This window comes from Equus quagga, chromosome 3 (assembly GCF_021613505.1).
Source record: "Equus quagga isolate Etosha38 chromosome 3, UCLA_HA_Equagga_1.0, whole genome shotgun sequence".
NCBI lineage: Eukaryota > Metazoa > Chordata > Mammalia > Perissodactyla > Equidae > Equus > Equus quagga.
In genome coordinates this window covers 9,202,723-9,218,645 of record NC_060269.1, presented here as the reverse complement: position 1 = coordinate 9,218,645, position 15,923 = coordinate 9,202,723, and the positions used below count along the sequence as shown (strand labels likewise).

The 15,923-nt window shown below is 35.0% G+C and overlaps 1 protein-coding gene across 1 annotated transcript in view; it reads left to right on the top strand.

Moving 5' to 3' along the window:
* Window positions 1–15,923, top strand: part of NDST4 (N-deacetylase and N-sulfotransferase 4) — a 223,467-nt gene that overhangs the window by 105,813 nt on the left and 101,731 nt on the right. The window contains exon 3 of the mRNA XM_046657247.1: window positions 3,650–3,804. Coding sequence (XP_046513203.1) covers window positions 3,650–3,804 — 155 coding nt within the window. The remainder of the gene's footprint in view (window positions 1–3,649; window positions 3,805–15,923) is intronic.

The following is a 15,923-nucleotide window of genomic DNA, read 5'->3' as shown; positions in this document are numbered from 1 at the left end:
GTTTGTTTTGTGTTTCGTTTTGCTTTTCTGGCTAAAGTATTGGTTCAAAGACTAGACACTGGAAACAGACCGCATTGTTTGAACCCAGGCTCTGATATTGCACTAGCTACGTGAACATAAACAGGTTACTTAATCTTTCGTGCCTCGGTTTCCACATCTCCAAAATGAGAGTAATAATAATACTCTCATATAGAACAGTGCATAGCATGTGCTAAGGGCTATGTAAGTGTGCATCATCACTTTTAAAAGTATTTTTGTATAAGAATCAAATATTGTCAAAAAAGTAAACAGTGAACAATTCGCATGGCTCTATTTTCTAATTTTAGAACTATAGGTAGCTTTTAGTCAATTTCCATCACCAAACATTTCCTTTTGTTTAGTATAATATTTAAAATTAGTTTATTCTATACCTACCTATGTGGAACTGTGCCAGGTTCAGTGTATAAAGAAAATTAGAAACATCTTCTTACCACTTAAGAATTACAATATTTCATACATAGTGAGCAAATATAAGGCAGACATTTGTACAAAAGTGCTAATGCAGACATTGGAATTTAATATATCTTATTTTAATGTTAGAACTGTGCCGTAGAGGAATTACCCTATAGCCAGATCTTGCTAAAATTATTCTTATCATAAAGTACTTTTAGAAACATACTGTCATCTCATGAAATAGAGCCTCCAAAAGTGGCAACACAGAAATGAACTCTAAAATATTTTACTTCTAAATTAAAAGACTTTCTCTTCTCTGGGAATCAGGAAAAGTAAAAGGACATAACTTTTAAATGAGAACAGAAAAGCCGTATTTTTACTTAATAATGATATAGATTTGAATGTAGATCAAGTTAGAAGTGAAAAGCTCAATTTGAACACAGACATTTTAAGGGTCTGTGGTCGCATGTGAGCTACAAATTATATTCTCAATATAATTTAAGCATAAATTACGTATAGGAGAATAAATGTTTACGGTGAGTCAAAAATGTATTATTTTCGTTTAGTCAGATTTGAAAACGTTTGAAATTCTGCTTTGGTCCCTCAGCATGACTTGGTATGATATTTTTCATTAAGCTATTTCTAGTGTCACGAGCTTGCCTTATGTGGCTTTGAATTATATGACCTGCATAAAATAGAGAAAGGCTGACGGGAAATTAATCCATGAAGTGAAAAAAAAGTTTTAAATATCCCTCTCAGCCTTGTGAGGAGTGTTTATAAATTAACACACTCTCTGGTATAAGAATTACTAAGATTTTATGATTAGTCATGTACCTGTTTGTATCAATAGTCTGCAAAATTTTCTTAAAATTGAATAATTGACCTCCTTCCTGGTCAAGTATGCATTATGTGCTTCCTGCCACTTCCAATAACAATCAGGGGAGTTTAAAGTGAATGGAAGCATTTCTCAAACATTCTGTATTCAAAGCACACAGAATGGGGAACGGACTATCAATTCATTCACTGCATGTGACATAAAGTAACTCTTTCTAATCTATGCCTCAGTTGGCTGAATTACGGCCAGGAGAAACACTTGGTCTACAGCATCAACACTTCATGCTTGAACTCCATCTGAGGAAGTAATAAACTTCCCTTCATTTGGATTTCAGTATGTGATATTCTTAATATATTAACAAAGTCGGTGAAGTATAAGTCTGTAGTACTAACAATTTTAGTTAAAATTAACAAAAATTAAGAATTTTGTCTGCTCATCTTATTCATAGGACTTTGTCATTTTTAAAAGTTCTGTTTCTTTACTCTTTGTGTAGCATCACCTGTTATGGTAGTAACAGTGCCAAAACTCTGATTAAACTTGGTGGTCCTCACACCTTTTGAGGACTATGGTTTATGGTCTGTGTTCCGGGAATAATGCACATATGTAAATACAAACAAAAGTTGGCATGCACGCCAGCAGACATATGAAGCTTCTAAAGTTCACTGACTTTATATTAATACAGACTGAATTAAATTAATCACTTATTTGCTGCTCTGGGGAAGTGGTGTGAGACACTGCAAGTGAGAGGGATCCAGTCCCTGACTTTAGAAATTAATAATCTAGGCAGGCAATATTTTTAGGAATGTGTGAAAATATGTAAATTTAGAACACCACAGTTATAAACCAATAGATATTATTTTTAAGAAGAAAGTGGTCCTAATATTTATGAAATGCTTATGATCTGCAAGTCGCAATATTAAGTGCTTTAATAAATTGATCTCATTGATTCTTCACAAAGAGACTAGGAGATGGGTATTTATATCCCCCGTTTCACATTAGGAAACTGAGTCTTAGAGAAGTCAACTTGTCCAAGATCACATAATCAAGTAAATGGCAGAAGTAGGGACTCTAATCCAGGTATCAATTAACACCAAATCCATGCTTTAAATATTTCATGGCACTACTGCGTGATCAATGGAATCTTTACCATAGGACACACAAGTAGAGTATTTGGAGAAGACTCTTAAAAAAAAGACCTTTAATATTTATTTGGTTAATTTAAGTAAAGAATATAAAATCAAGCAGCCATCTATAAAACATACTCTCTCTTGAAAAAATAAGCGAAATAAATACACCTCACACTATAAGCCAAGATTTATTTTACTTTACTTATTTAGTCAAGTATCTAGAGACCAAATAGTAATCAGTTCTTATATTATTGATTCAGGACACTTTTAAATTGGACTGAATATTGTAAAATTATATAAAAACTATGATTTTGTACAGTGAAAATATTCTAGGATGGCTGCGACATAGTAAGTTTCCTTAGAAGTAAATTGTTGTTGTTGTTTTTCTTTTTTTTCTCACTTGTGGCGTGACAAATGGTTTTTTCTATTCTTAACAAATTTTCCTAATGGAGGATGAGAAATTAATATTAGTTTTAAATTCTCATGTCAAGTTTTTATTGTGTTAATAGATTCATTGTTTAAATTTTATGAAATATTTGTGTTAAAGTGAGAAATGTTTACGTTTATAACATTAAGTTAAAAACGTAAGGCAAAAAAATTATTTAGACAATAAGAGTTCAGTTTTTGAAAAAATAAGTAGACAAAGATTTAAGGAAAGACTTCAAAATGTCTGCACCAGTTGGTTCTGGAAGATAGTGTTTGTTTTGCTTTGTTTCTGTTTTGAACTTTATATATCACTTGTCTGTGCTTTCCATATTTCTTCAATAAGCATATACTATTTTTATAATCAGAAAAAAATTAAACTTAGTTAAATTTTAAGGTTAATTATAGATTTATATGTAAGAATATTTTTAAGAGTAAAAGTAATAATTATCTCTGATCAGATTTCCCCTATGCATGCAATAAGGAGAGAATTATTGATTTTCAAACAAAAATAAACCATCTAAAACTAGCTCTATTTTTTTATTACCGCCATATGCTGGCATTTCGAAACAATGTCAGTGATAAAATACCCCTAAATTCTAAATTGAACAACTATTTGAGACCAGCACACCTACCCCACCCCATCCCACTCTCCAACCCCACTGCCTCGGATGTGATTTCAACTATGGTCTAGGCTATTTTTTTTTATTAAAGCAACACAAAATTGGATTTATGTATCAGTAATAAGAAGTATAACAAAAATCTGACAAACATAACCTTTAAGCTAATACAAAATTTTCACTTAAGCCATTTTTAACTGTATGTTTTACAGGAACTGAAGAGGAAGATGAAGGAGATGACCTTTTGCTCCGGTCTGTGGATGAGTTCTGGTGGTTCCCTCACATGTGGAGCCACATGCAGCCCCACCTCTTCCATAATGAGTCATCTTTGGTGGAGCAGATGATTCTCAACAAAGAATTTGCACTGGTGAGCACGTTTGATTGCAGTATTTTTCAAACCAAGAGTTGTGATCTATTAGTGGATTGTAAAATCAATTTATTGGGTTGAATCCAATAGAAATAGAATAGAACAGAAAATATCAGAGTATATCACATTATTGAGTGCATATTGCTTTGTGTTATTTTCTTTCCCACATGTGTGTGTATATGTATTGGGTCATGATGTGACATAAAATGTATTTCAAAAAGTAGGCCATTGTCAGAAAGTTACCATCTGCTGTTTTATGGAAGGCTTATTCTTGCATTTATGAAAAGGAAAAATAGTGTTTTCTCCATCGTATTCCTGGCGCATTATAATTACCCTCTCGAAAGGCATTTGTTGCAGGGATGAATAAGTGGATGAATGAATTGAATCATTAGAGTAACCAATACGTCATAGGATTGTTTTGAGGATACGTATAACATGCTTAGAGCAGTGCCTGGCATACAGTAAGCACTCCATATGTGTTCATCAACAATTATGACCTCTCTAAATGCAGACAAGGAAGCAGTTAGGTCTTGCTTTACAAAAGTCAGATTTTTTTTTAAATATAGATTTACAAAAGGTTGATCTTCACTTTATTTTTAGGGGATATCTAATAAATTTTTTACTACTTCACAGCATTGTAAAATTAAGTAAATATTCCCTTTTCAAAAAATAAACTTACCTTGAGTCAGCATACTGACTTCTTTCTGTGCAGTTACCCTGAAAATAGACTGCGTTTATCATTGGCTTAAACCTCCCTCACCTCACTCCCACTCTGAAGGCTTGCTTTTTGGCATGTAGGTTATATTTCATAATGGTTGATTTCACCTGTTTGTGTAATTTCTTTTTTAAAAGCCATGCCGAGAGCCCTGGGAAAGACTCAGATGTAATTGCTTTGTAATGAAATGTTGAAAGCTATTTAGAACCCATTCAGAACAATTACATTTGTTTATAAAGTGTGGCTAGAAGCTACACTGAAGTCTATAAATAAATTTTGGAAAATAAAAGCTTATTATATGTTGCATAATCAAAGTATTACAATTGAAATGAAGCCCATTAAACACACATACTGAAATGACATTGTCTTTTTCCTTCTGGTGTTCACGTCAATGAAACTTCTCAGGGGTGCTGGCCTGGTGGTGTAGTAGTTAAGCTGAGCACCCTCTACTCCAGGGGCCCAGGCTTCTCACATTCGGATCCCAGGTGTGGACCTACACCACTCACGAAAGCCATACTGTGGCAGCGACCCTCGTACAAAATAGAAGAAGATTGGCTCAGGTTCAATCTTCCTAAAGCAAAAAGAAGAGGATTGGTAACAGGTGTTAGCTTAGGGTCAATCTTCCTCACCAAAACAGAAAAAAAAATGAAAAATTAAAAAATAAAACTTCTCAGGGCTCTTCAAGCAGTGACATTCAAAACCCCACTTTTAACTGTAAACATAGGGTGACAATATGTGTGTTGTCCAGACAACCAGGAAATATATTTCTTTCTTATTGAATTATTACTTTTCCATATCCAGATGACACTTCACAACCATCACCAGTATCAGGATGGGATAGGACAGTGAAAAGCACTAAATGAGATATTGGCAGGCTACGTTTTACTCCTGACTGCTAGTTACAAGTTCTAATACAGTTGGCAACTCATTTAATGTCTTCATACCTCGGTTTCCTCCCCTGAAATGGTAATGATTCCCTTTTTCATTTTCTAAACTACAAAGTATTTAGATAATTAATTTACATCAGCTCATCTGCCAACCAAAGGCGCTGGACTAGACAATCCGTTGATCAATTCCAATTCTAAAATTCTGTGATCGTGGACAGCATCAGCCCACAAATTTGGAATGAACATCTTGAAATACTTATCTAGCTGCAATTGAAGCAATTATGGAAAAAGATTTTCAGACTAAATGAGCAATTTATACTGAAAGAAATCAAAAGTGTTTAAATTTCCTTTTTTATTCCATCCTGACATTTCTCGCTATTCCTTGATGTGACCTTGGCTGGCGGTGCAATTATTAGTAAAAAGCGCAGTTGTTCTTACAACATTTATAAAAATGATTCAAATGACATATTGATAGCTTCATGTTAATATTTCAAAAACAGTTAATCAAAAGGATTTTATTTGTAGAATTTCTCTGAATTCTCTCTGGATAGAGTTCATTTTCTGTTGTAATATGTCTAAAAATCAAGAGAGAAACACATTGCAAGACTGTTTCTTTATGTTTCATCATGTTAGATGAAACACATTAGTTAGATGAAACGTTAATTAGAAAGAAACTTTTTTATGGTAAAGCATTGTCATTTCTTAATTCCTGCACACTTATGTATGCAGTGTGATTGTACGTGCGTGTGTGTAGAGGGCTTATGTGTAGATGCTTAATCCATGAGCACGTGTGTATGCAATATGAGTGTGTTTATGTGTGCATATATATGTATATGTGTGCTAAATCCATGAACATGTATGCCACATGTGTGCATGCGTGTGTATGTTTGTATAGAGGGTGTTAGTTGAGTGATAAGTGTAGTCAACCAAGATATGTTAATTACAAGATACTACATTTACATGGCAGTAGCAAAAATATTTTTGACTCTTTTAATAAATCACACATTTTTGCTGCCATTCAGTTCCTTGAGCATGTCACTAAATAGACGCAACACTTTAGACAATAGACTAACAAAGGCTAAAGAGAATGAGAAACATTGGCTAACATTAATGTGCTTGATGAAAAAGCTACCAAAAATTGCTCCTGCCTTATCCACATCTCTTGTTCAAAACCAGAGAGAAGGGTGCCTATAGCATAAACTTAAATTATTTATTTTTACTTCACAATAGACTTGTGAGGGAAAAAAGAAATTAAGAAATGGTGTTTTGTTGTTTTAAGTTTTGTGTAGATTCATTAAAATTTCTAAATGAGTGGGGCCTTTCAGATCACTCATAGCAGTAGACCATAAAATACCCCGGAGGAAAAAAGGCCACTTTTTGTCTTCAATGCTAACTTTTCAATAATGATGTGGATTTTTCTTGACATTTCATGGGAACAGTTGCATATCTTATTCATGAGTAAATAAGTGAAGGATTCTTGAAATAAAGGCATAAGTTTTTAAATTTTGCTTTTAAAATGCTACACATATTTATTAACTCTATGTAACTTTTTTCGTAATTAGACACAATATTCCAATATGAAAAATGCTGACATTTAAATTGCTTTCATATAAACCCAAATTCATCAAAAGAGCAACTACGGAAAATCTTTAAGTGTCATAATGGCCTGCGCAGTAAATCAGCTATGTAGAAGTTTTAATTAAAAAATAAAGGGAGTATGAGAGTGGGATTGATGGCACAATGAAATAGAACTGAGAGTGAGCTGCCTTCCAATAGCTACTCTGCCGACCTCCTTACTAAGCCGTGCAGTATACAGCCTTGTGCTGGACGATGCGAGAGGTCAAGAAACCCTGATACTTACAACTAATAGGCTATTTCAAAGATAGGAAGTTTGGTGAAGTCAAAAGTACAATTTTGACTAAATACTGATTTAATGAAAGTTTGCTATGGAGCGAATAATGTCTTTTGAAGGTTCAGTAATAGATAGGGCTGTCTGTACATTCAGCAGAGTAGACACTTACATGAGCAGGAAGAATTTAAATAAAATATAAAGAAACAAAACATCCTAGCACAGAAAAATTTGAAACATGTTTGGCAATCGCATGAGTTCTTGAGGGATCCTGTGGAATACACACCTATGTAGTACAAATATCTATGTAAATAACTTCAGTAACTGAGTGCATTCATTATGTACTCCTTCATAACAGATTAACCCAAAATTTACTGACTTAACACATTAATATCTAACAGTCTATGTAGATGAAAAACTTGAGTATGACTTAATTGGATCCTGTGGTTCAGGGTCTCTCACAAGATTTCAATCAAGATGTCAGTTGAGGCGGCAGTCAAGACTCACCTGGAGGGTAGACCAGCTCACAAGCTCACTCCCGTGGTTGTTGAGAAGATTCAGTTCCTCACCAGTTGTTGGATTGCTGACCTCAGTTCCTGTTCAGATGTTGTGCCCATCTGGCCTCACTTCCTCGCCATGTGGGCCACTCCACAGGGCAACTTGCAACATGGCAGTTGGCTTCATGAGAGCTGAGGAGAAGGACAGAGGGAAGAAGGAAAGGAGAAAAAGAGAGAGAGAGAGAAATTCAGAGTCTTTTATAACCTAATCTCAGGAGTGATATCCCATCATTTTTACCATTTACTATTCATTAGAAGTCAGTCAGTAGGTCTAGGGCAAACTCAAAGGGAGGGGAATAAAAGAAGGGAGTGAACACAGGAAGAGGAAATCCTTGGATGTCGTTATGGAAGCTACATTCATATCCAACCAGAAGTAAGAAGTATAGAGAATCCTGTACAATAGAACTCACATGTATTCCTTCACTAATTTAAAAAATATTTGCATATGAACTTTGAACATTGAACTCAATCTCTATCCTAAAGTTTAAGGCCAATTACATCATTCCAATCCAAAGATATTGGATTCATCTGACACTTCTCTTTCTCTTATTCAATCCATTGCTTCCACTTGAAAATATATTTAGAACTGATGAATTCTCACCACCTCTACTATATACTTAGTCTCAGTTACCATTGTATCTTTTTTTTATCAGCTTCATTGATATTGGTATTAACATATCATACAATTCACTGATGTAAAGCGTAAACTTCAAGGGTTTTCAGTGTATTCACAGATTTGTGCAAAGTTCACCATGATCAACTTCAGAACATTTTTATCACCTCAGATGGAAAGCCTGTACCCATCAGTAGTCACTCTTTCTCTCTCCCAACTCCCCCAACCTTAAGAACTTACTAATTTACTTTCTAGCTCTATAGATTTGCCTATTCTGAACATTTCATATACATGCAATCATACAGTATCTTCTATGATTAGTTTTTTTTTTTTACTTAGCATAGTGTTTTTAAGGTTCACATGTTGTGGCACAGATCAGTACTTCATTCCTTTTTATTGCTAAATAATATTCCATTGTATGTTTACATTGTATTTTATTTATCCATTCCTCAGTTAATAGACATGTTTACACTTTTTGGCTATTATTTATAATGCTCCTATGAACATTCATGTACAAGTTTTTGTGCGGACATAAGTTTTCATTTATCTTTAGTATCTACCCAGGAGTGGAATGGTTGGGTCATATGCTATCTCTGTGTTTAACATTTTGAAAAACTATTAGACTCTTTCTAAAGAGCTTGCACCATTTTACATTCCCACAGACAATGCTTGAGGATTTCAGTTACTCCAAATCCTTGCCAGTCCTGTTACTGTTTATTTTTTTTTAATATAGCCATCCTAGTGGGTGTGAAGTGGCATCTTATTATGGCTGTGACTTGCATTTCCCCAATGGCTAATAACATTGAGCATCTTTTCTTATGATTATCAGCCATTCATATATCTTCAGTGGAGAAATGTCTATTAAGATTCTTTACCCATTTTTAATTGAATTAGTGGTCTTTTTATTATTTACTTGCAAGCATTCCTTCTACATTGCTTATACAAGTATTTTGTGAGATCTATGATTTACAGATAATCTCTCCTATTACGTGGGTTGTCTTCATTTTCTGAAGTGTCATTTGAAGCATGGAAACTTTTTTTTTCCATTGTTTTCATTTTTTTTCCGTTTTATTTATTTAATTTTAATTTTTGTTTTTATAGCAGTAACATTAAATTATAAGATTATATAACTTTCAGATGTGCATCATAATATATTTTAAATTCAGTGTAGATTACATCATGTTCCCCACCCAAAGACTAATTATAATCCTTCACCACACACGTGTGCCTAATCACCCCTTTTTGCCCTCCTCCCTCCCCCCTTCCGCTCTGGTAACCACCAATCCAATCTCTCTTGCTATGTGTTTGCTTGTCGTTGTTTTTATCTTCTACTTATGAGTGAGATCATACGATATTTGACTTTCTTCCTCTGATTTATCTCACTTAGCATAATCCCCTGAAGGTCCATCCATGTTGTCACAAACGTCCTAATTTTATCATGTCTTATGGCTGAGTAGTATTCCGTTGTGTATATATACCACATCTTTATCCATTCATCCCTCGATGGGCACCTATGTTGTGAAGCATGGAAATTTTTAATTTTGAGGAGGTGCAATTTATCATTTATTTTCTGTCTCTTGTGCTTTTGGTGTCAAACATAAAAAGGCTTTGCCTAACTCAAGGTCATAAAAATGTACTTCTGTATTCATTTGTAAGTTTTACAGTACGTACTCTTACACATAGGTCTATAATGCATTTAGAGTTAATTTTTTATGTGGCACAAGAAAGAAGCACTACTTTATGCTTTCACATGTGTATATCTGGTTGTACCAGCTATTTGTTGAAAAGACTATTCTTTCCCCCACTGAATTGTCTTCATACATCTGTCAAAAATAAATTGACTTTAAATGTAAGGATGTGTTTTTAGACTCCCAGTTGTGTTGCATTCATCTGTATGCCTGTCCTTATGTTAGACCTCAGCATCTTGATTACTATGTCTTCATAGTAAGTTTCGATATTGGGAATTGTGAGTCCTCCAATTCTTTTCTTCTTCTTTAAAATTGTTTTGGCTATTCTGGGTCTTTTGCATTTCCATATGAATTTTAAGATCAGCTTACGAATTTCCACACAATGGCTGGCTGGGATTCTGATAGGATAGCATTGAATCCACAGATCAGTTTGGGAAATATTGCCATCGTAACAATATTAAGTCTTCTGATCTATGTACACAGGTGTGTTCCCATTTGTTTAGGTCTTCCTTAACTTTTAAACAATATTTTATAATTTTCAGAGTCTATGTTTTGCACTTTTGTTGTTAAATGTGTTTCTAGATATTTTGTTCATGAGTATTTTTATCATGAGAGGTGGTTGGATTTTTCACATGCATTTTAGGTATCTATTCAGTTGATTATGTTTTTCCCTTTATTTTATGGATACCATATATTATACTAGTCAGTTTTTAGATGTTAAACCAACCTCACATTCTTGTAATAAATCTCACTTGGTCATGGTGTACAATGCTTTTTATATGTTGCTGAATTTAATTGCTAGTACCTTTTTGAGGATTTTGCATCTATATTCACAGAGATATTTGTTTGTAGTTTTTTATTATAATATCTTTTTCTGGTTTTGGTGTAAGGATAATACTAGCCTCATAGAATTAGCTGGGAAGTGTTCTCTTCTATTTTTTTGGAAGAATCTGTGAATGATATATATTAATTCTTCTTCACATGTTTGGCAGAACTCACCGGTGAAGCCACCTGGCCCTGGCTTTTCCATATGGGAAGTCTTTAAATTATTAAGTCAATCTCTTTACTTGTTGTAAGTCTATTCAGATTTTCCGTTTCCACTTGAATCAGTTTCAGTACTTTGTGTGTTCCTAGGAGTTTATCCATTTCATCTAATTTATCTAAGTTTTTGGTATGGAGTGTTCATAGTATTCCTCATGGCTCTTTTTATTTTGCTAAAGTCAGTAATGTCTCCTTCTTAATTCCTGATTTTACCAATTGAACATCCACTAATTGCTAGCAGCACGCTCAATTATTTTTTGATAATGCCCTAAAGTACATTATTATCACTGCACCATAGTCTGAACCAGTAAAATGTGGTCCTTTTTGCAGAAGTAGTCTTTGAGGTCAGTCTATGAGGCTTTTGCTGACCCCCACAAGCGTTCTTACCTATTTCTTTCCCTGATTCTCTCTAGTAAACTTCTGTTTGGTCTACTATTAGCTTGTCATTAATATTAATTAAAATAACAACAGCCTCCTCTAAATTGCTTACCATCAAAATCTCCATTGTTTTCAAGAGTGACTTTAGGCTTGAACTTTTCTACACTTTGTCCCAAGTAAAGTCACTTCCCTTGGAGAGAATTTAGGAGCTCTCTCTATTTATGACCTACGTCTCCCCCCGGATAAAATCTCTGCAGTACTACCCTAGAGCTAGGGGTGGGGACAATGGCTTCTTCTCTCAAAGGGACACCCAGATTTATGAGCATGGTGCAGGGTTGGGGTGGTAGCCTCTGGTCTTAGCTCACCTCTCCTAGCTAAGAATCACCACTCTACAACTGAGCTGGAGCAAGGATAAATTATGGTTCCAGTGTTCTTGGTCTCCTGCATCTGGGATACAGCCTCTGTTCTACTAGTGGGGCTACCTAGAGGAGTAGAGCTCCAGATCTTTCATCTGCTTTTTCCTAGAATAGAGCTCCTGTGCACAGAGCTCGGGGGATGAGAAATACTGATGGCCTGTCATTCCCAGGGAGAATCATAGATTTGACCGGAAGCTAGGGAGAGAGGAACCCCTGTGTTCTTGGTGGCACCCACCCAGGGTAGGAATTTTGTTACTCTAACCCAGGGCAAGTGGGGAAGGGTGCAAGTCATGGCTCAAATGGCACACACTTTCACTGTTCTTACCAACTTTAGTAGATTTTCTGGAATACATGTTTCTTCATTTACTGTATATCCTTAGTTTATTTTTCAGAGATTTTAAATGGTTGTTTGCTTCCTTTTTTTAAAATAATTTCTACCAGTTATGGTTGTTTTGTTGGGAGAGGGTCCGCAGAGCTCCTCACAGCACCATTCCAGAAGTCTGAATTCTACCATCATATCTTGACTAATCTATGGCAATAGCCTCCTCACTGGTCTCCAGTCCCACTCTTGGCCCTCTTGAATCTTTCTCATCAAAGCAGTGCAGTGATCTGGTTAATATGTAATTCAGATCCCATCACATTTTGTCTCAAAGCCCTTCAAACTGTCCTAAAAGGGCCCTAGCATCTGAACACTTGTCTCATGTGCTGTGTGCTCCCATCTGATTTTTTCGTGGTTGGTTCTTGAAAGTCTCCACTGTGCTCCTTCCATTCAGCTCTGATGACGACCTTTGATCTCCACTGTTGCTGTCCTTGTGTGGTGCTCCTCCTCCAGCTTTGGTGACTGTTCTTGACCCCAAGGTTCCCCAGCTTTTCCTACAACTCACTGCTGACCTAATTCCATCCAAGCTATGGGATTCTTGAACTTGGAGGAGCGTTTTCCTACGCCCCATTCCTCACACCGTATATATGTCCTTAAGAACAAATTATAAAGGCATGGGTTCAAGAATATTTTCATGACATCATCTTGGGTCAAGTGAAAAGTGACCCTTGCCAGTACTGAAAAGGAGCAAAGGAGCAGGGAGAAAGTATTGCCTTTGTCTCTTCCGCCTAAAAGTAAATTACTTATGTTCTAGTCTTATCTTCCATTTCCCCTTGCCTTGCTCCCTAAGGATGGAATCACTTTTACTTTGCCTCATTTTTTATGTACTTCAGTCTTTGTAATCCATTATCTTGATTCTTTCTCCATACCAGAGTTACCATCCTACTTATACACTTAAGCCCTGCAATAGAAATGCAGCCACACTTGCCAGTAATTTCCCCTGATACACTAGAATTTCTAGACTGGGCTTTCAAATTAAAACGCACTGTGGTTTTGGAAATAATTTATTTGTTTAATCTGTTGTGTCTGTTGTTTTTGTATCAGTATTTTAAATCCTAAAGCAGGGTAGGCAGAAAGTATTTTTAAGTTTGAAACAGCATTAAATAATAAAATCAAATATTAATGGCATTTCCTTGGAAGACAGAGCAGTGAAAATTTGCTAAATGTTAGTAAATGGAATATTCGTATGATCTTGAATACATTTAATTCTACTTATTGGAAACCTATGATGGTTAAAATGGTCTTAGAAAGGGAGAAAATAATGAAATCACAGTGGGAAGATTATAGAACACCAGCTAGCAAACTTGAAGCTCATTTGTGTGAGCACTTAAACGATTTTGTTACTGAATATAGAACATTTATTTGTAGATGGCATTTTATAAGAGATTAAAATTATTTCCATATATCCATGTGATCAGTAGAGATATATATTCATCATTATGTCTGTTTATTTTTGCCCTTTATGTTAAATATGCATATATTTCTCATATATTGTTCAAAAGTATGATTCACAGACACAACTTATCCATCACCATATTGCTTTTCTATGGCAGTATTGTCTATCACAGTCCTTTGTACCTTCCTGTTAACACACTTGTGCTTTTTATTCAGGACAGTCAAAATGGCACACCTAGAGATTAACCTTTAATATATGCTGTAGCAACATGGATATTGTATTGCAATGAGTGAATTATCCATTTATCACTGAAAAGATTTAGAATTTGGGTGATTTATTGTTTTACCCATTTCAGCAAGTAACTTTCTAAAACATATAATTTACTGCTTATAAATTAATAAATGTGTGCTAAGCATCATGCCACCTTTTTCACGAGGGCTAAAGATTTTCATTGTTAATGCAAATGATTTTACTGCACTGTGCTCTTGCTGTGCTCTCAGAGTCTGCTGAGATTATGTGGACTATTCGCTCCTAAACTAGGTTCTCAGAATTTTTGAACTCTTGCATCTACTTTTTCTAGTTTTCTGGTCTATGGTTTGTAAGACTGATAGTTTTCTTTTCTGGCCATTGTCACGTTGTCTGGGTCTAGCAACTAGAATCCCATTTCACTACAATGAAGTGGTCAAGTTAGATGACCTTTGAGGTCCATGATATCTCTAAGAGTCTATGAATCTGAGTTGCCCTGAGCTTGGAAAGCAGATACACCAGGCTTCTTAGGCTTGTTTCTAAAGTGACGGTGAAAGCTCTCACTTTCACAAATGAGAACACTGAGGTCATGTGTAAGTGACTCGTGCACGGTCACACAGAGAACCCATACTGCGCGGCTCCTAATCCAGTGCTCTTTCAATTGTACCATACAACACCCGAGGCAAGAGCTAATGATCTCTGGGAGAATCAGACAATGTCTCCCCAAGACAAAATGAACAAACTTGTGTGCCCTGTTTTCCTAATGGCGTTTCTTTTTAACCGTATTCCAGGTAATTAAGGCAATATATAATTGACCTCTGCATAGTTGAATAATTGTTGAAGAACGCAGACCTTTCTGTATTGAGAGAAGTAGATGTTATTGTATAAAGCTTAGAAGATTACTATGGAAAATTCAAGCATACACATAGCATGATGATCAGTATATTGCAGAATAAGGGAAAATATTTTGATTTCTCTTTCAGCTACCTATTGACAGTAGATAGGCTTTTTACACTTTTTACAAGTAGGATGATATTGTCTAATAAAAATCTTAGCTAGCTCATGCAAGCAGTCTCTAAGGTTCTCATCAAATCCTGTTTTCACCAAACGTACAACATGAAAAATAGCAGGAACATTTTGCCTGCAAATTAGAATTGACATTTCATTAGCTATTAATATTCATATGGCTCAGCAATGGATTTAGAGAAAAAATGGCTTTCTTGTCATGTGTTGTATCATGTAGATGAAAGAATTTCCCCTAGACAGAAAATCTCTACAATACATATTTATCTACTTTATTTTCGTATCAGAGGGCAACATCAGACACCCTCACTCCCCTAAATTCCTATTGTAGCTGCAGCACCTTCTTTCTATCAAGCAACTGTTTTATTTTTGAACATATTTAACTTGAATAAATGCCACCTACAAAATGTACTTTGGTATTGGGCAGCAATAATTGGAGGAAATTAACTATTTCTATCACTCAAAATGTATTAATATGAATCTATCAAGACTTGCATCAGTCTTTTCTGGATACTTTGTTATCATTATTTTTGGTAAGTGTAAAGCCTTGAAAGTCGTTCCTTCTGCTTTATTGTTTTTACGCATTTAAATAAACTTTAAGATTAACTAGAGGAGCTCTAATTCTTTTTAAGAGCTGATACGTGAAACAATTGCCAGAGAGATTTCTCCCTAGGAGATAAGCTGATAACTGCTTAAAGTGGTTGTTAATATTTAATTTACTCACTTTAAAGCAAACAAATATTTCCTCTAAATATTAAGTTTTGTTTATTTTACACAGAACAATAAACTGTGTACAAAATGCAAAAGAAAAAGTCATGTCCCTCTGAAGGAAACAAAACTATTTTTATACATGTCTTTTGTGACATGAGCTTACCCTATGAATGCCATTACCTAATTGCTCAGTGTACTATTTAAGCTCATGTGTTTGGCT